General features: G+C 38.3%; 1 protein-coding gene across 1 annotated transcript in view; it reads left to right on the top strand.

The window, feature by feature from the left end:
- TP63 (tumor protein p63) overlaps positions 1-26,041 on the top strand; it is a 211,954-nt gene that overhangs the window by 59,305 nt on the left and 126,608 nt on the right. The window contains exons 2-3 of the mRNA XM_049628416.1: positions 23,761-23,889; positions 24,655-24,787. Coding sequence (XP_049484373.1) covers positions 23,761-23,889; positions 24,655-24,787 — 262 coding nt within the window. The remainder of the gene's footprint in view (positions 1-23,760; positions 23,890-24,654; positions 24,788-26,041) is intronic.

Raw genomic sequence — 26,041 nt, 5'->3', positions numbered from 1 at the left:
TGATTTGTGTAATTAAAATGGTCGTTTTGCAGAGTGACTGGAGGTTGTGCTGGGGGAGGGCAAAAGAAGAAGAGGGGGGCCATGACTGGGTTAGGGAAATTCCAGATGACATGATTGCCAGATTTCCTGCTGACCCTTTATTGCCAAACTCCGCCCCCTGCTCTTCTGGCACAGCTGTGTGCTTCATTAAATAGTGATGTCTACAAACCACAGCAGTGTTAAAATGCAAAGCAGGGGTAATTCCTGTGCACCGGTTGCTGCCAAGTTCCTAGAGTTTTAACAGCGCCCTCACCAAACTGTCTCCCTCCTCTCCAAAGACTATAAATAAGTTCAATATCAAGAGTGTCTTCATCAATTAGAGTGCCTCTCTGTTCTCTTGGAGAGGTTGAAGTATTGTGTAAACACATTGGTAATGGTGTCCCAGGCGAGGGCATCTAACTCTGTGGACCTTGCATTGTCAGAGATATGGCTTCTGCCCTTGATGTTGCCACTGGTTTTATAGTTAAATCAGGGACCATTGCCTCATCATCTGAAACATAGATTTTCCCATCCATAGTGTGGGTGTAGGTAGTGCTTTTCAGAAACCTGGCTTGTAGAATTTGCTACAGCTCAGGGGAAGTTTCAAAGGGATGTGAGTTTAATTCAACAGTATATATAGAGTTTGTGTGTACAGAGGCACTGTGCTGAGGGAGGTAGAGGATGACACCATAAGAAAGAGCTCATGGATGCAAATAGAACTGGCCTGAGGTGTGTTCTGATGAGTGGTAGACAAGAGCTCTTTAAAAGGACAGTGTGAACAGGGTCAAAACTAATTTCAAATTCCAACTGCAGGGATTGGAGAAGTTTCAAGGAGGTAAGTTACATTAGCTCCAGGCCTTGAAGGGTAGATAAAAGTGGAGGCACTTCAGGTGGAGAGAAAGAAAATGCAAAGATACGGAGAATGGAGTTTAATGCAGAAGGGTGTGTTGCTTTATGTTAAGGTAGTAGCATGATGACAGCATTATAATCCGAAAAGTATTGTCTGTATGACAAAAAAAAATAATAATCCAGTTGCTTTTTTTTAAAGTTTATTTATTTATTTTGAGAAAGAGAGAGCATGCACAAGGAGGGGCGGAGAGAGAGGGAGAGAGAAATTCCCCATCAGTCTCTGTGCTGTGAGCATGGAGCCCAATGCAGGGCTTGATCTCCTGAACTTTGAGATCATAATCTGAGTCAAAATCAAGAGTTGGAGGCTTAACCAACTGAGCCACCCAGGTGCCCCTGTAGTTGCCTTGATGGAACATATCATTTCCAGATAAGTCCATCTACTTCTTATTGTCCTCCAGCTGGATTCTTACATTGATGTTTTGTGTCTTGTGCTTATGGGCATTTGAATTTGTCACCCCTGGGCTTGAATAAAGAATATGAGGGAAAGGCATGGGTTGATGGAACTTCTGTAATAGGAAGCTGTTAATCTGGGTGTTGTTGGATAGACAGAGAAAGAGCAAGAGTATGAAGGATCACAGAGGAGAGGGTCTAGAGGACCCTGGAAAAAAGTCATAGCTGGCTGGTAGACAGAGTTTGAGTTTTCCTTCTTTTGGAGAGGTTTAGTGCCCAAGCTGGACAAGGAAAACAAAGATCAATTCAAATTAATGTACATTTATTGAGGTTATACCCCTGGACCAACGTTATTAGTAGGCACAGTGCTGGATATTAAGATATAGTAATACATCGCCCTTGATCTCAGTTACAGGGAATAGAAATGGGCATGTGCACAACTAGCTTTTGCACAAGGCAGAATTCAGTAAGAACTAGAAGCTAACCATGGAAGTATGGAAGACAGAGTTATCTTGACTGGAGAGGGATAAGAAACATTTCTGAAGACTTATATTTGAGGTGATATAAAGATTAGCTAAGTCACTGATTAGTAAACACATATGACTGAAAGAAAGTAAAGTAGGCAGAGAGGCCATGAAATGCAAGAACTTTTTCAGAAATTAAGACTAGTTATGAATTATATTTTCTTATGAGATGAGATTACAGTCAGATCATGAAGCATCTTCAAAGCTATGCCATTGAGTTTGGGCTTCAAACTTGATAGGAAGCCATTGAAGATGTCTGCTGTAATCAGGTCAATTTATAAACTCAGGGGTGATGGGGGTCTCCATTATCACCATCTCTTATAGCTCTAAGATCTAGGTTTATGTGGAATTCCCCCAGACCACTGTTCCAGTAGGGAGATAGGTCGGGATTGGAATTCCTGATTATTTAGCTTAAAGATCAGATATGTATGGAGGAGCACCTGGGTGGCTCAGTTGGCTGAGCATCTGACTCTTGGTTTCAGCTCAGGTCATGATCTCAGGGTTGTGGGATCAAGCCCAGCATCACACTGAGTGTGGGACTGCTAAGATTCTCTCTCTCCCTCCCCCCCCCTCTGCCCCTCTTCCCTGCTTGTGTGTACTCTCTCTCTCTCGAAAAAGAAGAAAATAAATTTTAAAAAAGATATGTATCGAGATGCACAAACCTAGCTCTTAATGTGGGTTTGATGGCCTCTCCATCTCCATCCCTACCCCCACCCATGGGCTCTTAGAGCATTTGATTTATTCTCTGTATTTCTGGCACTTAACACACTGCCTGGCAAGTAATAGGTACTCAGTAAATGTTTGCTGAATGAATGGACAAACTACTAACTTGTTTTAACAAGTGGGGAAGAGCCTGGTTATCAGTGCTTAAGTAAACAATCTACACATGAGCATCTGGTTTTAGGCAGGACTGAAAGCTCGCCTTTGATATTTTCCCTTTGGTCTTTGAGTTCTTGGATAAATAGCTAATTTTCTTGAGGTGAGTCTCCTTCATCTGAAACAAATTTATCTTATCCCAAACCACTAGGAAGCAGTCTTAAATGTGTTCCACCACCCCCAGGGGACTGTTCCAATTACAACTTCACAAAGTCAATCTTCTCATCTCCCTGACTTACTTCCTCTTTGAATTTTGAAAGGAGCAGAGATTGAAGGCTGCCATTAAATAACAAAATATATTTCAAATCTTTCTCTTACAAATATTATAGTTGAATAATTAAATTGCAATTTCATATGTAGAGTTAATTGAGTCAGTTATTAAATTTCTAATATTAGGTATCTTTTTCCTGGAAGTTTTTTACATCCCTTTTCACAATTACAACTAAAGTTCTCATAATCTTTATAATTGCATATTATATTAGTAAACATGCTAAGAATATAATAAGTATAAATCGTTTTTAAGTTTTTTAAGAGATTTCACAAATCACTAATTAGGAAATATTTCATCAAGTGAAAAGATTTTGTCCACCATGGTAAGAGTGCTTAAAGCTTTCAAAGTATATTTTTAAAAGTTCTCATTTTTGTGTCACACATCTGAAACTTAAAAGCAATTTGGGTAAAGTGGGTTTCCAACTCTCCAATTTATACAGGATATTTACAGATGCTCAGTGGTATGTTATTGTCACCTGTAGTTAAATTAAAGACACCATGTAATTGGAATTTGTGTGTGATCTAAGATAACAAAGGACTCTCACAAGTTGGAATGTGGAAAAAGGAACAATTTCTAAGTGTTTTCAAGTTCTGGGCTCATCTCTTCCTTGTCATGACATTTTGAAAGGTGCTCATGTTCCCAGGGTTCTGTCCTAACTCTGGTGCTCTGCTTGTCCTGAGAGCCAACTGAGACATATGCAAAGAGACTAACTCTCAGCTTTGGTTCCAGGAGTCATCCCTTCACATAGTACTGGCTCACTGCAGGAATATCAACATTCAAAGAATAAGTACAGAAAAACAAGCAACAGGAAAGAAATCTTGCTTTGCCAGAGGTTTGTTAAGGTATCTGTTTATAAGTCAGGTGTTTGGAAATCTTGAGAAGTTTCCTTTATGTAAACTTTGGGGCTGTTCGAGTAACTACTTCTCCTATCTTCAAGATTGCTTTCAAGATTCTCTCTCTCGTTGGTGTACACCATAGTCTTTGATAGATTTCCCTTGGTTAGAGATAATCTTTCCAAAGTCCTCTAAGAAGTAAGAGGCCTCTAGATTCTTAGGAGGAAGTATGAATAAAAGAGGTAAATACATGTCAAAGATTTCACTCAGCATGCATCTCAGAACTATGTCAGTTTTACACATGCACAGATACCAGCATCATCTTTTTTTAAAAAATTGCATCCTGAAATCCAAAACCAAATTAAAAAAAAAAGTGAAACAAAGAAAAAGATTGGTTGGTATGTGTTCACCAAACGGTTTTGTTTTCCACGGTTGACTATATTTTCCAGCTTCCCTTAAAGTAAGATGTGGCCACATGACTTGGTTCTGACCAATGCAATATGGCAGAACTGGCGCTTGCTACTTCCCCACTTCCTAAGATTACTATAAGATCCTTCCCATGCTCTCTCCCTTCCTCTCTTCTCCCTTGTCTCCCCTTCCCTCCTCTCTTCACTTATAGGCTGGATAGAGAGGACCCAGGGGAAATTTTTGAGGCTCTGAAGGATAGCCTGGCCTGGATGGAAGGATTCTGGATCTCGGAGTTTCTACTTATAGAAAAGTTGGACAGTAGAGCTGCATGGAAGTAAATATTCTCCTAAGACTTAATGTGAATGAGAAATACAGTTTGTGGCAATTGTTTTGGGAGTATGTCATTTTTGTCCACTGTAGTTAGCTTTTACTCAAATGTTTGGTGTTTGTTTGTTTGTTTGTTTATTGGAGAGAGAGTGCATGCGAGCAAGACTGGGGAGAGGCAGAGAGAGAGAGGGAGATGGAATCCCAAGCAGGCTCCACACTTTCAGGTCAGAGCGCGAAGCAGGGCTGGATCTCAGCAACATTGAGATCATGACCTGAGCTGAAACCAAGTCAGATGCTCAGCTGACTGAGCCACCCAGGTGCCCCTAGTTATCTTTTACTCTAAAACAAAGATCATGTAGGACATTTTCTGGCCAGCAAGAAGATGAAGTTCTTAGGGAGAATACATTTGGTCTCCTATGAATGTGCTACTTTTTCCTTCAGGAAATGTGCCTTGTTCAGCAGAAAGACCTAGTAGGTGTATACCTGTCAGCAAAGGATTATTGCAATTACATACAGTCACTGATGGGAAATGATTCTACACCCTTAATAAGGTCACAAGTGCCAAGTCTGAGACCACCCCTGTGGTGGTTTTGGGTCCAGTCATCATGGTATATAAATCTGGTGCTAAAAATCAGAGCAGCTAGCCAGGTAAAGAATTTGGGTACTGTACATAAACCACAAGGATTCTTAGTGTGGAATTCTAAAGATTTATCACTGTATAAATTTCTGTGCAGTGGCTTGGTTTGCTTTTCTTTTGTTAAAAAAATCAAGAGACCATAAAATTGTCTGAGAAATAACTTTAAGTCTCCACAGAACTGAACCATGAACTTCACTGTAACCACCATGACTCATCATTCTCAGGGGATGGGAATTTCACTTTAGACCACAGTTTAGAACAGTGATAACTGTTACCTACCTGTTATTGAGTACCTGCCAGGATCTGGACCAGATACTTTACTCTTACTGCAACATAACACAGTAGGTATTTGTATCCCTATTCTCCAAACGAGGGAAATGGGGTTTAGAAAGCTTATATATAACTCACTCAAAGCCAAACATCTATAGTGTGGCAAAATCAGGATTCCAAAATTCATGTTTCCAATCAGTTCCCAATGCTCCCATTAGGCACCTTTAGAACCTTTGTCTTTAATTATATTAGATACTTCCCTTTAATGTATTATGCTCCCTTTCGTGAAATATATTTTTATTTTCACTTTTCTTGAGAGAGGTCAAACCCCAAGGGATAGCAGATTTGTTCAAGACGATTTTGTTGTAATGAATTTACATTGTAAGATTTTCTTACATTCTCAATTTAAATACATTGTAGAAACAGTATGGTAATTTACACATACTTAGGTTATCCTTCACTCACCTTTGAACTCCAAAATATGGAACCATTCGTTATTCCATGATCACTTCTGTTAAAGAGATGGAATTTACCACTCTCCCTCCGCCCAAACTCAGTACCAACAGTGGATTTGTTTCATTAGAAAAAGAACTTTACAGTTTTCACCTCACTCAACACTGGAGAAGCCAGAAATCTACAGCACTCACTGCAACAGGACTGAAGGATTTTCCGGTAGCCTGAACTTTATAGCCAAACCTTTGAAAATAACCCAAAATAAAAAGCTATCTTATTCACATTTCTTTCCCATTATGGCACTAATCTATTCTAAAATTTCTCTTCAGTGCATCTACCAATCATAGACCTTGTTTAACAGAGACTTATCAGAATCTCCAAGAATCTTTAGATCCAGTTCATAACCATTTGTTGCAATAACTTGGTAAAACATTTAACTAAAAAATATGGACACACACACCCACACCCATATACACACTGTGTTCTGCCCGTAAGTCACTCCCATGTTTCAGCATCTTTGAAACTAAGAAGTTGTTCTACTGCCATTTAATAACTTTCTGGACACACAAACACACACCTTCATCTGGGCCAATCACAGATCATCTCATAATTAATAATATACTAAATATAATCTTTCACTTGAATCAGATCATTATTCACTTGGGAGTATCATGCTATACTTGTGACAAACTTAATAACTTTGAAAAATAAACAAATAAAGTTGTTTTTGATAACTAAGATGTAGGAAACATAGCTACAGGCAGCAGCTGACCGCTCCTAGGAGAAGGTGGATGAACTGGCAAGTGAAAATTTATATTGTTTTAAACAGCTATGGTTGTAGACTTTTTTTTACACAAATGTTCTAAATTTGCATTTTTTTATGTGCAATGTTGTAATAACATGACCTCACTAACCTGCAGGTCACAGAGAATATCTGAAATCGGGGTTGTAAATATCCTGTTTAAATTAGGTCAGTTTCATTAATCAAAAATAATCATGCTTGTCCAATCCCTAAATTATTTATTGCTTCTGCAAAATCTGGAAATTAGGCCTGAGGAGATCTGTTCTGCACTGGATAAGCCCCATCCTTTAGAGCGGTTTTCTTCTTTTCCTTTTAGCCTGAAATTGAATCCACCCTCCAAAAGTCAGTCGTTACACTGAGCTTACAAAGAGAAGACAGAATTGGTAGTTATGGGGAAATATATGCAAAGGATAGACTTAAGAAATTCATTTATGTGGGAAAAGGAGAAAGCTTGCTCTTTGATGTGCTGTTCCCCTCAGGCTCCGGGAAAGCTAAAATTAAAAATTGTTAAAAAACAAAAACAACAAATTGTTAAAGACAGATAATATCATTAAGGGCATGCTTTGATGGAGAGGGGCTACATGTTGGAAAAACAGGAAGTGCTCGTCTACAGAAAAAGAAACTTCAAGGATGCGTCATAAGCATCAACTAGGGGTGGAGCTTAATATCATGGATTACCAACTGTGCAGAGGGAAATTCCAGCGACAGCATTGCAGTGGCCAGAACACCATGCTGCTCCTGTTAGCGAAACCTTCCTCTCATACTTGCTCCTACATCATCCAGTCTAGAACCAGTCTGTGGCATCACTTACCAAAGCTCAGCTCCTTCTGAGCTGTAAATTTCTGAATTCGTTCCTGCAGCAGCCATCACATCCCGTTTGTCTCCTTGATGTTGTGCCCGTACTTCACACTTCCGTAGGTGCTCTCTTAGCATCTAATTTGTTGGAAATCTTCTTATCCCCCCCCCCAACTGTTTTTATAAACATTCCAACAACAGACATGGTTACCCATTGCCTCCTTGATAATTTGAAGTATTCATGATTATGCAGTTAAACTTTTATTTCTTAAGTTTTCTTTTAAAATGTCTAGTAGTAAGTGTTACTCATAAATAAGTCTTGTAAAAGGTCAAATAGCAGCTCTTTCTAGCTTGATAGGCCATGTAGTCCTTGCTGCAACTACTCAACTCTGACACTGTGATGTGAGCGGTGCACAGACTCTTCGAAGCAAATAAGCATGGCGGCACTCCAAAATGCTTTACGGAAATAGACGGCAGTTGTTTATGTGGGTAGTTGTTTGTAGACCTCTGGTTTTTTAAAATATTTTAAATTTTATTTATTTATTTTGAGAGAGAGAGTGATTCTGTGTGTGAGAGTGGGGGAGGGGCAGAGAGAGAGGGAGAGGGAGAATCCCAAGCAGGTCAGGGCAGAGCCCCACTCGGAGCTGGATCCCAGGACCCGTGAAATCATTACCTGAGCCGGAATCAAGAATCAGATGCTTAGCCTAATGAGCCACACAGGTGCCCCTATAGACCTCTGTTTTTTTACCTGAGAGTCTTCCATTTTTCTGGAGCCAGATTTCCCTGGAGAGTCTTTTTCTATGGGATTATGCCTCTCCTTTTCTCTATGAACTGTTCTGGAATCTCCTTGTTTGAAAGGTAGGTAAGTGTCTTAAATATCATCATGCTTCTTATGCCATTAAGCCTATGGCCAGTCGGGGTTGTCTAGGTAGTACAGTGTTCAAAAAGCACAGATCAGGGGCACCTGGGTGGCTCAGTCATTAAGGGTGAGGCTTCGGCTCAGGTCATGATCTGGCAGTTCTATGGGTTCGAGCCCTGCATCAGGTTCTGTGCTGACAGCTCAGAGCCTGGAGCCTGCTTTGGATCCTGTGTCTCCCTCTCTCTCTGCTCATGCTCCCTGTCTCTCTCTCAAAAATAAATAAACATTCATTTTTTTAAAAAGCACGGATGAAATACAGCTTAAAAGAATTTTCATTTTTTTCATTTGTTTACTTCCATTCTTTTAAATTTCCTTTATTATTTATTTATTTGTTTTTGGTCTTTGGAAGGATGTTAAAGAAGAGCCAGTTTGTAGCCTTGAGTAACACTTTCCTTTCTTATTTACTTTTCTCTCCAGTCTTCATGTTACTCCATTAATCTCTCTTTTGCCAATTACTGCCCAAGCTCCCCTCCCCAGCAAGCTCAATGTATGTTTCATTTTTACCCTTTGTTCTGACTCAGAGCCCTTTATTCAGTAGATTCACTAAAATACCCTTGTTAATTTTTTTTTTTTCTTCATTCTTTTTCTCCTTCCTCCAATCCCAGATTCAAAAGTCAAAGAACTAGGGCAAAGAGGAAGATCTTGACCACTGAAGAGCAGATCAAACCCAAGAACATTCCTCAGTTTAATTTTTCATCCTGTCAAATAGTAATTTTATTATTTTTTATTATCATTATTAGTGTAGGTATATTCCAATTACTTGTGGGGGGAAAACACCCACATACTTGTACATACTACCTAGAAAGAGTCTCAGTGTAGGTGGCCTTAGAGGCCGTCGTCTCCAACACCTTTAGATGGTGCATCTCCCAAGAAAAAGGGGACTAGAAGCTGGCAGAAAGGGAAAGGGAGAGACTCTGGCTACCATTTCTCTGCTGCACATTCATCAGCCAGCACCTCCTTACAGACTCGGCCATCTCCCACTAAGACAGAGCGAGCAAACAGAAGCCTTCCAAGGCCACTGCAGTTACCTTATAATCACTGGACAGCTAGAGGATTCATCATCCCTGCCTTCCTGCAGGAGGTGGGACGCTGAGAAATGTGAAAGGTGATTGCTCTCACATGGGGTTGCTCTCAGAGGACTCTGACAGGAAGGACCTTTGTGAAGACCCAGGGGCCTGAACTGAAGCTTGGGCAGCAGTAGTTCTTGGTATAGTAAGGAAGTTTAAAAGAGCCTTTGAAGCCCGGTATTGGTTTGCAGTGGGCAATCTTCACCAGGGATCAGGAAGAGGTTTGCCTAGATGTGCCGTCTGGCGTCAGCTGAATGTAGAAAGAAAGAACTGGGGTTGATTGTGTAACAGTTGAGGAACAATAGGTTTGGGGCCTTCAAATAGAAGAATACTAAAATAGGAAGGAAGCTTAGTGATTAGTAATCCAATTAGCTTCTTTTACATATAGCAGGAAATGAAGCTTTGACTGAAAAAAGGGAATCCCCCAAAGTTACCCAGCGAGTTAGTCCAGACAGAGAAGAAGAATATGGATCTTACTGTCAAGTCAAGTGCTTTTTCCTCTGCATTGTTCTTCATGATTAGAAATAGGGGCGTCTGGATGGCTCCATCGGTTGAGCATCCGACTTGGGCTCAGATCAGGATCTCGCGGTTCGTGGGTTCGAGCTCTGCGTCAGGCTCTGTGCTGACAACTCAGAGCCTGGAGCCCGCTTCAGATTCTGTGTCTCCCTCTCTCTTTCTGCCCCTTCCCCACTCATGCTCGCTCTCTCTCTCTCTCTCTCTCTCTCTCTCAAAAATGAATAAACATTAAAAAACATAAAAAGAAAAGAAATAATAACTTGGTGCAGGATGCAGTGAGAAGCCTCGGGATATTGCACTAAGGTGGGTGAAAGAAAGGTGTAGTGATCCATCTTGCTTTTAAAGGTTCAGCTAGAACTTTGTTTCACAAAGGGGCTTCTTCAAACCACCTGGAAGGTGGCTCCTTGTCTGCCTCACATGCCGGGACTTCCCTCCCTGGGTGTGAGGAGGAGCCAGCTGCCCAGGTGATTCCAGTTTGCTTATCTCCCCCACTAGAGAATCATCAGCCCTGGACACCAATGGTGCTCAACCATGCCGCACATTAGAATCTCTTGTGGAACTTCTGAATTTTTGAATAATACTTCTTCCCAGATCCTATGCTTCAACATTCTGATTTCATTGCTTTGGGGTAGCACCCAGGCATCTCTATTTTCAGCCCTCCCCCAAGTGTCGTAACGTGTAGCCAGATTTAAGAAAAAGGAGGCTAAACGCCCACGAGTTGAAGCCTGGAATGGGGTGATAGCACAGAATTACAGGTGTGAGGACGACTCTAGAGAGATGGGACTGAGCACCAATTAGGTCTGAAGAGTGCTGTTGCTCACAAGGAGAATAGGAAAGCAGGAACAAGAAGCCGGTGGGCCTCTTTGGGAGGGTAATGAGGTTGAAACAGGCTCAGGCATAAGCACTTTGGAAGCCTGATTAAACAAAGACAGCAGTGCGGGCTCAGAAGGAAGTCTGTAGAGATAGATCTACCTACCGGCTCTAGACTGAAGTGCATTTGGATTCCTCACCAAGAAGAAAGGACAAGTGACTCAGAGGAAAGTTTTCTGAATTGGCAGGTAAAGAAAAAATAATAGCGAGGCAGTTCTAGAAGAGAGAACGTGTCTTACCGTCAGCAATTCTAGAGCCTTGGTCCGTCAGATAACAAGGTCAAAAGTCTCCTGTAAAATAAATGATAGGATCTTTGGACCAGAGGGCCTGAGAGATCACTAGGGACAGCCCCCTCACTTCCTAGAGAAGGAACTTGAATCCCAGAGAGGAGCAGAGACTTGACCAGAATCACCTGCAAGCCAGGGTTCTGACCTCTGTCTCTGGGAGAGTCAGCACAGTGTGATAGATGGAGCCAGCCGGCTGATTTTGTCGCCCTCACAGACTGAGTGTGTACTTTGAGGAAGTTATTTATGCTCTGTGTGGCTCAGTTTCTTCATCTATAAAATGAGGATTCAAATAGTCAAACTACCATGGATTGTTGATGGATTGAATGAGTTATTATCCATCAAGCATTTAGAACAATGCCTGGCATGTAGGATGTATTATACAATACTAACTGTAATCATTACACCATACTGTTTGATTCAGGCGATAAAAAAGACATTTTAGTGAGCAAGACTGTGATAATGGCTTGCCTATGTGAGGATGGATATTTGGAGAAAATGCAGATTTATCAAGGTGCTACATTTTCGATAAAAGCTTCAAAGGGATTAGAATGTAGGTGATTTCTCAAGCCTTATGCTTTCACATGCAGTTTCTTTAAAGTGCAGATTCTTGGGCCTTATTCCAGATCATCTGAAACAGAATCTTTGGGAGGTAGGGACAGGGACTCTGTATTTTCCAAATGTGGGTCAGGTGGTTCTCTTGAACTTTAAGTGTGACACCGACTGCCCATTGCTGAGGAAGTGGAGTAACCTTCTGAGGTAAGATTTCAAGGCCTTCCCTCTTGCGTGAGATAGGTGCTGTTTCTTTTTTCAACTGTTACAGATATGGAAATTCGGCCTTAGAGACGCAGAATAATCTGCCCATAGCCATTCACTTTGTAATTAACAGACTAGATACTCTCAAACCAAATCCTTCAGACCCCAGATGTCCCATCCTCCCAGTTACCATGTACTCTGGAGGAAGTAAATTACCACTTGGCTTCAGTTTTCTTCTCTGTAAAATGGGATAGTATTGGCATGTACATCATAGGATGTTGTGGAAATAAATGCATGTCAGGCATATCGCAGAATACCTTGCCTACAGCAGCAATCAAATGTTAACTGTTGTTTCTGTAGGGATTGGCATAGTCGTGTGTACTCTATTTTCCAAATATTTCCTTCTAGAAGCCTTTGCTTGACACCCACTTGGTGCCTGCTACTGTGTTAGACTACTGAAATAAATGAGGTTCTTATGCCCGAGAGCTACGTCTCCATTGGAAACTGTAAATAAGAAACTGTACTCTAAGACAAGATGTGATCCTGGTCAGAAAGGAACAAAGAGAGCCATACTGTCTTAGTAAAAACAAAATTTCTCTACCAGGAGCCCTTGGGAATATGTCATTCTGGGATGTTGGATTTTCTAGATAAACAAGCATATACTCTTTAAATAGTATTTTAAAAGAATATTGGAAGGTTGATATTTCCGAGCATAAGGCATACTTCACTGTCTTTTTAAACCAAGAATAGTATGTACCATGCAAGCTCTTAATGATTCAGGATCACCATTGGGAACCTTTTTATTGGGTTGTCATCATATTGAAGTTCTCAGGAACTTCTGAGGTGTATGTACCTGTCTCTTTATTCTTGTGCTTGTATTTTTTTTTTTTCCTAAATTTTTCTCTTTCATTGTTGCAAAACATCCACTTCCTCACAGGAGTCATTGTGATCTATCAGGAAAAAAAAAAAAAAAAAAAGACTTGGGAATCAATTTGACCTGTATTTGTACACTAACTCTACTAGTCTGTGTGAACAAAGGCCATTCATTCCTTCAACAAATATTTATGAATGCCGTATTATTATGAATTCTGTTATTTATATATGAACATATATGCAAAGATATATGCAAAGATATATTCATGTAAGTTTTTATCTTCAAGAGGCTGTAATGTGGACATTTCTTAATTATTGAGAACTATAGTTTCCTCACGTCTTTAAAGTGGAACTGAGGCAATAGCTAACATGGGAGTGTTGGGAACATGGGGTGGGGTAGTTGGAAAAAGAAACAGATAGGATTCCAGTCCATGAAATCTCTTAATGTTCTCATTCTTTATTCACAAGCATTATGCAGTATTTCTAGGCACTGTTCTAGACCCTGGAGATGCAGCGGTGAACAGTTTGCTCTCATTGAGTTTACATTCTTGTGGGTGAAACTGACAATATATAAGTAAATAGATAATACAGTTTCAGGTAAGTGTCTGAAAATATATACAGAAGTGCAGATAGGATGAACCAAAGATGGCAGAGCCTCTCTCTCTTTCTCCTGCTTCTTTTCACAATGATGCCTATAAATGTGTTGCTCAATAAATAAATCCTTATGATTTATTATTTAAATATCAAACATTACTGCCAGGTAATATCCTTTAACATGTATCATATCCCATTCAGAAAAAAAAAATCTCTAAAATTTAAGGTTTGTTAAACTGCATTTCCTCCCTTTAGCCAATTTGTATGTTTAACAACTTAGAATAAAATTTAAAAAACAAATTATTGAAATAGCCTGGTATAAACAATTCTTATATCAAATGTTAAGGGATTAGGTAAACATGGTAATATGAACTTTATACACGAGACAGACCCTGTAAAAACCCTTTTGCAAAATGGGTAAAGCATGATCAAAGGGAAGTAGAATGAAGGGAACAGAGAAAATGAAGGTGTTTGTGAGGGTCACAAATAACAAGATAATTGATTTTTAATGTTTAAAAACTTCTGTTTTTTATACCACCAAAATCTTATCTCCTGTTATAATAAAATAAAATGCATCGTAAAATTTTTAAGTTAAGCTATTTCAGTACCAAGACTTGGAACAAATGGAGTCAGGGCAGGTGAAAATATATGGTGGCCTTACGTTGAAGGAAATACATAAGATAATTTAGCAAATCGGTAAGGGTGGATGCTCCAAAGAATTTGTTCTTGAAGCTTCCTGCCATAGTGCTTTTTTCTTTAATTTTTACTACTAATTCTTCAGCCCATCACATATACAGCTGATAAACACATTAAATTATTTTGCTATAATTTGTAGATCATATTTAGAATAAAATGTACACATTAGACAAATTTATATTTAAAAAGAACACAGAAAATCTCTTATCACTTAATACAAATGTCACTCCATGTTGCTTTCTTTGGTGGGTTGTCCATCTAATCACTCCTAAGAATGAGGTTCAGGACCTGGATGTGCCATTGACTTTTGGAATGTATGACCTTAACCAGTCTTTTAATCAGCTATTTAACTGATTATCCATGCTATGAATTTCCATGCTATCGTAATACCCATGCTATGAATTTGAGCCATATAAACTTGCTATATTTCACCATTTTTGACCTCTAAAATAATGATTTCATATGGTTCAGATGATACATAGGTCATAATATGACTATCAAATGAGATGTATGTGGAAATAACTTCATACTAGAGTATGTATAACAAATGTGAATCATTATTTATGTAGCAATAAAATATTGACCACTATGTTTCTGAGATATGCTCTAGTAATTGTGTCACCATCCTATATTTAAAATACTAATATATTAATGGAGACAATTAGGCAAGTACATAAATAATTACAATACAAAGTAAAGTATGCACTGAGGCAAGAAAAAATAAGCTTAGACAGGATCTGATGATAATTTACCATCTTCTAGTGTTTAAATATAATAAATGATCAGATAATAGTCTGTAAGTATCCAGGGTGAGGATGCTTGCAATCGTAAGAAAACTGCATCCTAAGAAAACTCCCCTGTAGATTTGTATTTCCCCATAGTCCTTCCAGAACTCGATGCTCATATATCTCAGTCATGGATGCTACACGAACTTCCTATCAGGTCTTCACATTAGTACAAAACTCTAACATATCCAAAGCCTGATGTAATGGTGATTACATTTATTCAAATATCTTCTAAAAATTTTAAATTTTATTTACTTATTTTGAGAGAGAGAGAGAGAGAGAGAGAGAGAGAGACAGAGAGAGAGAGAGCGAGCAGGGGAGGGGCAGAGAGAGAAGGAGAGAAGGAATCCCAAAAAAGCCTGATGTGGGGCTTGAACTCAGGAACTGTGAGATTATGCCCTGAGCCAAAACCAAGAGTCGGATGCTTAACCAACTGAACCACACAGGCAGCCCCAGATGTCTTCTAAATTGTAATTTGGGAGCAGTTTATAGATATGTTCCTTGTGTGTAAGTTTGTAAGTGTCTATAGTTGCATGCTATAATGTCAAAAATGATATTAGAAGTAAGATGGATTCAAGTCTCCCTTATCATTATCTTCACCAGATGCCAAATTCTAGATTTAAATGGATCAGACTATTAACTGATCAATTTATTATAGGACAGTGATGTTAGATGATGTTTTAGTTTTTTTTGTTTTTGTTTTTTGTTTTTTTTATGTTCATGGATTTAGAGACAGCTCAGTTTACAAGAAGTTTACATTTTTTTATGATTTTATTTATTTATTTTGAGAGAGAGAGAGAGAGAGAGAGAGAGCAAGCAAGCTGTGGAGGGGCAGAGAGAGAGGGGGAGAGAGAAGACCAAGCAGGTTCTGCTGTCAGTGCAGAATCCAATGCGGGGCTTGAACTCATGAACTGTGAGATCATGACCTGAGCGGAAACCAAGAGTCAGATGTTTAATTCACTGAGCCTCCCAGGTGCCCCATAGGAAGTTATAATTGCACACTTTCTTCAGAGCATTGCAGAGGGAGCCAGGATGCCTGGGGTTTAGCACGAGATCCCTGTAGGTTTCCTGTGGGACTGTGAATAAAATCCCTGTGAGTTCTTATTTGTAGAAAGTATAGAGGATGAGAAATAAAGCCTTTTTCAGTTTTGTTTTTTGTTTTTGTTCTATAACTCTTTGCTAGAAAGAACCAGGAAAGTAGGAATATGTGTTTTGACTCCCAGCCTCTCATTTGTTAGAGGACCTGGGTATACAATATGGAAACACCATTTCAACATGAGTAAATTACGGTAGAATTAACTAAGGACAGGAATGCTTAAAACATGCCAAATTGAGAAAATAAACTCAAACAATAAACAAAAAAATATGGTGGATGTCTTGGTCCCTTCAGGATGCTATCACAAAATACTACAGCTTGGGTAGCTTATAAACAACAGAGATTTATTTCTTACAATTTTCAATTTTGAAGGCTCTGAAGTCCAAGATCAAGGTGCTGGCAGATTTAGTGTCTCATGAGGTTCCACTTCCTAGTTCATAGATGGCAGTCTTCTCTCTCTGTAATCTCACAAGGAGGAATGGGGAAGAGTGCTCTCTGGGACCTCTATTATAAGGGCATGAATCCTATTCATGAGGACTCTATCATAATGACCTGATCATCTCCTCAAAGCCCCACCTAAAAATACTATGACTCTGGAGATTAAGTTTCAACTTATGAATTTTGGAGGCAACACAAATATTTAGTGTATTGCAGTACCTTTTTTAGGTGTGCTGAGCTTTGTACTAGATGTTAGTAAATGTGAAGAATGTGACCTGGGGGAAGATGGTGGAGTATAAGAGGTTATAATTTGAAAAGACTTGCTGAAAAAAAAAAAAATAACGTGTAAGGTACAGCTAGCTGAATAATTTGGAAAAGAGGGTCTGTCCAAAGGAATAAAAAGGATGAGGGATGAGGTCTAATTAGATTTTGCCCAGGGTACGAAGATGAGCGATTATGAAATCTGAGTCAGGAAAGGAGTAGCCTGATAGAAATACTGTTTGGGGAAGATTGATGATCACACAGAAGTTAGAAGAGATTGCTGACCAATGACATGATAGCAGCAGGAAGGTTCACTGGGATGGGGGTGTGAGAGATCGGGGTTACAGCCAGACAAATCATTGCCTGGAGGCAGCAATTGGTTAGAATAGAGACTGGGGCACAAAATATCGACTTTAGATGACTTGGTACTTGAGAGAAGAAAAGATCACTATCTCAGAGTTAACAACTGGTGAGTTGACCCTAGATATATGTAGACTTTGATGGGAGAATTGGGAGTTCGGGGTGCACAGTAAAAGGTTATGGCAGAGCTGTGGGCAATCAGGTCTTCAGACAGGTGGTAGTGGGAAGGGAAAAGGTGTCTGAAGATGAAAAGGAACTCCACTAATTATGGCAGAATGGAGGATAAATGGATATTGACAGATACAAAAGAGATTTTCTTAAGAATACAGTTTATCAGTTCAACCATAAAATTAAAAAAATTATATATATATATATATATACACACAATATATATACAATATATACAATTGTATACGATGTATATACACTGTATACAATGTATATACATCATATACAATGTATATACACAATGTATATACATTGCATGCAATGCACATATACAATGTATATGTACAATGTATGTACATTGTATACAATGTATACTATGTATATATACAATGTATATACATTGTATACAATGAATATATACTATATATATATATATATATAGATATAGATATATATATATATATGCTCTAAATGCATTTTATCCATGTGAGTTTTCTTTGCTGGAAGTGAAGTTGATATATGGGTTTGACTCTGGGATTAATATAAAGGTAAGGAACAGACTGGTCATTTTTCAACATGAAGTTGAAAAGGTAAGATTTCCATTTAATGAAGAAAAGATGTTAATATACCTTATTTAGATTATATGAGTGAGTTTCTGGACTTTGACATATATCTAAAGCATATGAATAAATTTACTCCTCCAGGGCTCTTGGGCACTGTTGTGTGCAATGATTAGGCAATTTATTAAAGAGCATCAAGGTGTTCTTCAGCATCCTTTAAACTAAGTATGACAATTAATAATCAGAGTGGTTATAATAGCAGAGTAAGCTGAAAATGCAGGATTGCTTCTGAACTAAAAATAAAAATGGCATTATGTGATTTGGAAAACTCCTGAGGCCAACTGGAAGACTTGTTTGGGGGAAGGTCCAGAGAGGTTAAGCAATAATTTGATGGATTGGTAGGTTGGATGGATGGATATACAGAAGAAGTCATGTTCAGAGTTTTAAATCACTTTTATCTGAGAATTGGGAACAATCCCATAGGTTTTGACTGCTCAAGTCCCCTTGGAAAACAATAGTGACCTCAGCTGTTTTTTCTTACATGACATTTTAGAGTCAGCTCTTACCAATATTGAGAATCTTCAGAAAGGCCAAATGTTCTGTCAATATCATTCATTGGTCAGTATGCGTTTTCTCACATCATTTCCTGCTCACTTGGAAGAAAAGGGGTAATGATTGTGATGAGACAGAGTTGGTAGGATTTTTGTTATTTTACAGAAAAAAAAATTCTAACTATAAAAACTTTTATTATGAATGAAAATTAGAACCATATATATATATTATATATATATAAAGCATGAGCATTATTATATATGTATATTATATATGCATATATGTATATTATATATAATATATATATATATATAATTTAATAAAGCATGCACTTTGAAGTCCTACAATCTTAAATTTAGGGCTCAGCATTATTAACTAATTAAGTAACTAAATAAAGCCCAGCTCTATCATTTACTAGCTGAGTGAACTTGAACAACTTCCTTAACCTCTCTGAGCCTAAAAGTGTCATGTGGAAAACTGGAAAAGCAGGCCCGGTGATGTGAAATCCTGTCATAATCAATGGCAATCCTTTTCTGCCAATCACCAGGCAAATAGAGCACCAACCAAAATGAATGTTCCATGTTGGCTTTTCTGCCCTTCAGAAGATCCCAGTCCAGAGGGAAATTAAGAGCACATAAGGTTATGACAGAGGGTAAAAATTAGGCAAACATTGAAGGTGTTCTATTTCTGACACTAAACTATGAAAAACTTTCAAAAAAACAACATACATGTCTCATTCATCAATAAATCCCCACATAGCTTTTCACATAATACTCAATATATGTATTATTGAGTCTTTTGCACATAAATAGTTCACTAAAGTACATTATTAGGTAAGTGTAGCAATAAATTCACACAGGATTTTTTAATAATCTGAGTAATTTCCCTACATTATTTTTTTAAAAAGGTTTTCAAGAACATAGATAATAGTAAAATAATTAGGAAGTTATCAGGTTTGAGTATTTATTATCTTTGCTTTTAACATTATTTAAAGTTTAATACTTTGTAATAAATTATAATAATGACTATGTTTAAATACTGGCTTGAAAAAATTCCAGAATATTGAACAGTCTGCTTTCATTAGCCAGTGCTCTAGCACAACAGTGGATCTAGGCTAAGTTTTTAGGGAATCAGCCTCAGTTTCCTTGTGAAAATAGATAGCAAGTCTAGACAGTGTTTAAGGGCACAAGTGACTTTGACATTCTATGTGGTCCCCAAAGGTTTAGATTCATGTGTGACCCCATCTTTCCAAGTGTTGGCACAGTTCCTCAGGGGGCACTCCAGATCTGCTTTTCTGGTGTTCTCCGTGCCACATTCTGTCTCTATACCAGAAGGAGTGACACCCTGTCAAGGGAGCCTTTGAATCAGGAAGTCGAGGAACAGCCAATCAGCTTCTTTTCTGATCTGCATCACTACCAAATGCTGTTTTGTTTTGTTAAGTGAATTAGAGGATGTTGGTATACAATCAAGTATATTCCTATTCTCATAGTTTTAAGTATGGATGCTCTAAAGGGGAGTAAAGAGGCTTTAAATATCCAGAAAATGCTAAGTATGGGAACTGTTCCAAGAGGCCAAGGGTTGGGCAATTCATGATGAAAATTTGTGTCTGATGATTCAATTTATTTTTCCTGGACTGTGGGTAAAGACTTATGTTGAGTACAATATAGCTGGGGTGAACGGGTTCTTTTTAGATTTCACTTTTTCCACCTATTAAATAAGAAAAAGTAGGCTAGATGGTCTCAGAGATCTATTAATTCTAAAATCCATCTATAATATTAAGGTTGTTTGGAACTCTGAAATATTAGATTTGGAGATTTTCAGGAGTGCTGAAAGAAACTTAATGTAAGAGATTTGAATGATGACTCCTGGGGCAGAAAAGAAAAAAGCAAGAGAAAATGCAAACTGTTGGTGGATACCTCTTGGGGTTTTCAGCTCACTTCTACAGAGTAGGGTTCCTTTTTTTTTTTTTTTTTTTTTTTTTGCTGAGTTAATACTAAGAGCACAGGGTATTTAATCCACAAAAAACAAGCTGAAAAGAAAAAAAAAAAGTGACTTGAGGCTTCCTGTCTGTGGGTGTGACTGGTTTGACAAACCCCCTTGAACACAGTGATTGTTCCATGAGTAAATTGACACTGAGATTCATCCAAAGACAAAACCTCTGAAGATAGGTAGGGTTTACCTCACTCTTCCTGCCCTATGGCACTAGCTGATCTCCTTCCTTCCTGTCAATAATATTTTACATCTTTATTCAGAGACCTGGAATCAATTCTGGATTTGCACAGGAGAGACGGTGAAGATCCTCTAACTTAGACCACTGATTTTCTAAATCACTGTAACAGAACCTGTTCTTCAAATGAAATCTTGCTTGGAACACTACTATAAATAAGACAGGCAAACGCCAAACTTCTTGGTGTTAAGAAGGAGGAGCGTCTGGACTCCTATCAATATGGCCATTTCTTTACATCTGGTGAACACACGGAGGCACCGGAAACCCTAGAGTTTCATGCAACCAATTTGAAAACTGCTGATGTATTCCAAACCTCACTCGCAACTTTTGTCGTAAAGTCACTGTAAAGCTTGAGGTCTTGGGGGAGGGATGAAAGGAGAGGGGCTATTGCCCTATTCAATGTCAATAAAGGTGATCTAGGAGAGAAAAGAGAGGCGATGGCGAGCATTTTATGGTGAAAGAACACAGAAAGAGAAAGAACAGTTTGAACTGGAGAGAAATGAGGGGATAATTCAGGTTTAATAACTTTTGTGTGACACTTTTACAGCTTCCACGGGCCTTTCAAATATGCTATTTAATTAGTTCAATTCAGCAACTCTTTCCTGGATACACATTTTGTAATACCTGACCTAATCCAACCCAGGCACTAGGCACTGTATACAAAATAGGTAGCACATTATTTCAACCACCTGGTAAAGGAAGCATAGTTGAAGATACAAAGAGGCTAAGTAAATTGACCATGTCCTTAAAGTGTGACAATGGTAGAGCTAAAATTTGAACCCAAGTCTGTCTCACTTCAAAACCCATGTTCCTTCCACTCCAAGGAAATATAAAATATATTATATATTTTATATATATAAAATAAATAAAATATATATAAATAAATATATATTTAAAAATATATAATAAAAAGGGTGAATTATCATTGATGAGCCGCAACTGAAGGCCAAGAAAGTTTGGAGAAGGAAGATTATAGTTCAGGTGAAGGACTGGGAAATGCCTTGTGGGGAGGAGATCATTGAGGACTGGGTAGGTGTCTGTGAGGCAGCAGAGCTGAGGTGACTGTCCCTGTGTCACAGTCAAGGAAGCTGAAGCTTAGAGACTTGCCCGCGGTTTTGCAGCTGGTTAGTGGGGACAGCAGAAATATAGGGAAGGTCTTTAGGTGTCAGAGAGTGACTAGAGGGAAAATATGAATGTAACATAAGCAAGGTCTGATTTAGCCTTTTGCCAGTAGTTCAGTTTGTGGCCGTCTTCTCCATCCCCATTTCTGCTAGCATCCTCTTGTCTTACCTGGACTGGTGCAACCACTTTGCCCATAAACTGATGTGCTCGAAATCTTTCCTTCATGCAGCTTCCAGATTTCTCAGTACAAAACATATTCTGACTGGCAACCTCATGCTTAAAACCCTTTAAGGCTGTAGAGGTGGATATGCTTACCTACACATTTAATACAAAATTTGTGCAGAAAGAAATCCATCCGTAACTCATGCATGGATGCATGTGTGCACACGAGTATAAGTAAAACTGAGAATTTCTGAATAAGATCAGTGAGTTGTAGCAGTGTCAATATCCTGGTTGGAATATGTTTGAACAGTTTTGTAAGTTGTTGTATACCATTGGGAGAGCAGCATATAAGGTGCATGGACTCTTTCTGTATTTAAATCTATATTTATCTCAAAATTAAAAGTTAATTTTAAAATGTGTTGCAAAACCTGAAAGTATTGAAATATTTAAGCTTTCTTTAAACATAGCATGTGATTTTCTTCTCCTCTCTCCAGTTCTGTTTTCCAGTGTTCTTTGCCCTAAATCTTATACTCTACTAACATAGAGTTTTGCAATTTTCTCACATACACCAAATGATTTTCCATTTTAGGATTTTGTCTATGCTGTCGCCATAGACTGCTCACTCATATTATTAATCCCTACCTGGCATAGCGAATTTCTTCTCCTTCTTTAAGGCTCTTTCTTTGATCCCTTAGATGAGCTGATATATTTTATCTTTGTACTTTCATAGCGTTATACATACTCTATTTATTAGAGGTTTGGTTTCCTGTCTTACTTTCTATACATTGATCTTCTAGAGATGACACTGTTTTATTTGCTTTTTATTTTCAGTGGCCTTTATTCTTGCTAGTAAATAATAGATGCTCATAATGTGTTTAACTTGAGTAAATGAATGTATTTCTCCTTACAGGTTGGAAATTATCAACAATAAATCCAATGCTATTATCTTCTGTTATGTAACAAGCTCAGAGTATTCATTTGCAAATTTAAGATGATTGACTATCTTAGTACACTATTTATTAACACTTTATGATATTAAAAGTAATGATGAAGAGTTTAGCTAATTTCTTCCTGGGGTAAAATTAGTCTACTGATAGTCACAATGAATCACATACTAAGATGATCTGTGTAGATAATATGCCGACTGGAGACAGCATCACCTGAGAAAGCTGATATTTTCCTCCACATTATATAGGGATCAAGGTTATTTTTTTTTAAGTAAAGGCAAACGTGGGGACCCAGCAACAAAATGGAACAAACAGAAATAATACTCATTTGCAACGTATTCAGATGTTTAGTCTGAATACTTAATCCTTTAGTCTAACATAGAATTTTACGTTCCAATTAACAACCACCCACATACACATCAAGGTAGGTTAACTGGTGATTAAAATTTTTAAAAAAGTAGAAAAAACTAGGTTCAGAGGTTTGAGTTTATTTTCCCTGGGCACAATGCTGAGATGGTAGTTATGAGAGAGGTGATTTTGCTGCAGGTGAAATTTAAATTTTCTAAACGCCTCTCTGTTTTCTGATTCTACTTTTTACCTGCTGGAGGCAGAATGGGCAGATAATCAGTTGAGTCATTTTAAAACAAGTTTAATAATAGGTCACCCTGGCTGTCAGACTTAATGAGGGAATGTTTATTTTCTATTTGAAATCTTCAGAGCATTGATGCTGGATAGTGGAAGTGTAGAGTGTTAACAACATTATTAGTTACAGAATAACTTGATAGAAGATGTGATTGTCTAACTGTATGGCAAAATGGGATCCATGACATTGCCCAAAGAAACACCACTCATGCAACTTGTAAAATTCGCTGTACCTGCCTGCGTGGTTCTGCAAATGCACTTGAGTTATTCTTGATTGAGTATGCTTTAGTTTAAATACTCAATATCCTAAATACAGAGACTATAATTCTAGTTTCATTTTTGTTCTTTTAAGGTTCGTAGAAACCCCAGCTCATTTCTCTTGGAAAGAAAGCTATTACCGATCCACTATGTCCCAGAGCACACAGACAAGTGAATTCCTCAGTCCAGAGGTCTTCCAGCATATCTGGGATTTTCTGGAACAGTAAGTATCAAGTAAACACAAAATATTGTACTTAAATTATTATAAATGGGCAAATGCAGATTATAAAAATATTGCTTACTATGACGTGCTCCTAAAATCAATAAAAATCAGTCAATATTGTTGGAAAAATGTATTTCCTCCAATAGTATTTCTGTGTCAAAATTCAGTGCAGATTTATTCAGTTTATAATACTGAATGAAGATCATTATTGCAAGGTGGTATAATTTTGGAGTGTAATTTTGGCCTCCTGACTACCTCCAAATAGGTTCCCCAATGGCTCCCTTGATATTCAAAATCTGTTCCTTTGGCTTAAAGACTCTTAGTTGCTGGTACAATACAAATACCCCCTGAACAGGTAAAACACTAAATTTTGTTGGTCATTTAGGCCCTGCTAGGAAAATGATTATTGTCTTTATTGAGTTTGGATAAGTGAACAATTTAAGAGGAAATACCAGAGCACTTGGTACCCTAAGGGATGGGGTATAAAATACTAAGTTCCTGATCCTTTCTCTCCCACATCCACCCAGCAATTCTCTGACAAGGGTAAGGATCATGATTCCCATTTTATGAATAGGATTTAGATTTGAACTGCCTGAGATTACACATACGGCATGTGGTTGAGCCACGATTCAAACCTAGAGTTTCTGACTCCAACCAATGAGCACTGCCATCTTTGAAACTGAGAGAGCTCACTGTTATCCCCTGGGTTCTTGTGTTTTAGTCCCATTCCCTGCCTAACACCCTTTTGTTTGTCCTTTATTATAGGCCTATATGTTCAGTTCAGCCCATTGACTTGAACTTTGTGGATGAGCCATCAGAAAATGGTGCAAGAAACAAGATTGAGATTAGCATGGACTGTATCCGCATGCAGGACTCAGACCTCAGTGACCCCATGTGGGTGAGTGGCAGGAGATTCTCCTATAATCTGTGGGCCATGCTATCCACATCTCTGTTAAATCTCTGTATTTCGTGGCATATGAGAAGGCAGGTGGCTCTGAATGGGCTAGGCCATTGGGCAGAAAGTCAGTGTGGTCATAGAGAAAATTAAGCATTTGTGGATTCTCTTCAACAAATCAACTCTGCCTACTGCATGTGCTTCTTCCACTAGTGTGGGAAATGTGGGCTGGGAATAATCCCTTACATCCTTTATCTGAATCTTTCCTCATGTCTATCCCAGTTTGGGAAGGATGATACCAGTCCAAGGTTTTATAGGGGGAAGAGACAGTTAGAGTCCGAGTCTAGATCTAAATTCTATCCAAATTCTGTCTATACTAGGGCAGGATGGAACTCTTCTTCTTTAATGAGGGAGGAGAAAGTAAATTCAATGTGAAGACACAAGTTTAAGTACCTAGTAATAGAACAAGGGGAAAGAAGGTAAATAATACATAAAATAGGTGGTTTTTGTTTTTTGACTTTTGTTTTCTTGGCTTTACCACTGAGTCACTAGTGACCTTAGGCCTCAGTTTCTCATACAAAGGAGTGTAATGGGTTAATAATAATAAAAGACACTTATCCTAAATGTTTGGATGAAATTTTCTGTATTTGTGCAGTACATCGTGCTAGTGGGCTTATTTTGTTTTGTTATTTTTTAAATGATTATTCACCGTACAAATTCTGTTGCCTTTCCTGTAAACACACACACACACACCCAAACAAACAAACCCTTCTAGAAAAATAGGCCAAAAACAAAAGGTAGAGAAAAGGTGGATATTTCATAGAACACATGTGGGCATGATCTTGGAAATCACTTTAAAAATACCTTGCCTTGCCTTTCTGATAGAAGATGTTTCTGGAATTTTCACTCTGTGTGTGTGTGTGTGTGTGTGTGTGTGTGTGTGTGTGTGTGTATTCATCTGGATTGTACTTCTTTCTTTCTTTGGATTGTACTTTTTTTTTTTATATTGGATGAAGGTGTGTCGGGAAAGGGAAGAGGGAACAACCAAAAATATGAAGTTGTAACTTTGTGGTTACACTGATGTTTTGTCACTAAGTTGATGAAAAGAAAATGCAATTCTTCAGTGGCCTCTTCCATTCTAGTATCAATACACTTTTCAGTTATCTTTGAGCTAGTGAAAGGAGACTGATGGATAAATCCAAGGCAGGTCACCCAAGGCCTTGGAATGTATTATAATTAAACATAAATGGGGGAAAT

The sequence above is a fragment of the Panthera uncia genome, chromosome C2 (genome assembly GCF_023721935.1).
Source record: "Panthera uncia isolate 11264 chromosome C2, Puncia_PCG_1.0, whole genome shotgun sequence".
NCBI lineage: Eukaryota > Metazoa > Chordata > Mammalia > Carnivora > Felidae > Panthera > Panthera uncia.
Note: the sequence above shows the minus strand (reverse complement) of the source record. Positions and strands in the feature narration are given on the sequence as shown.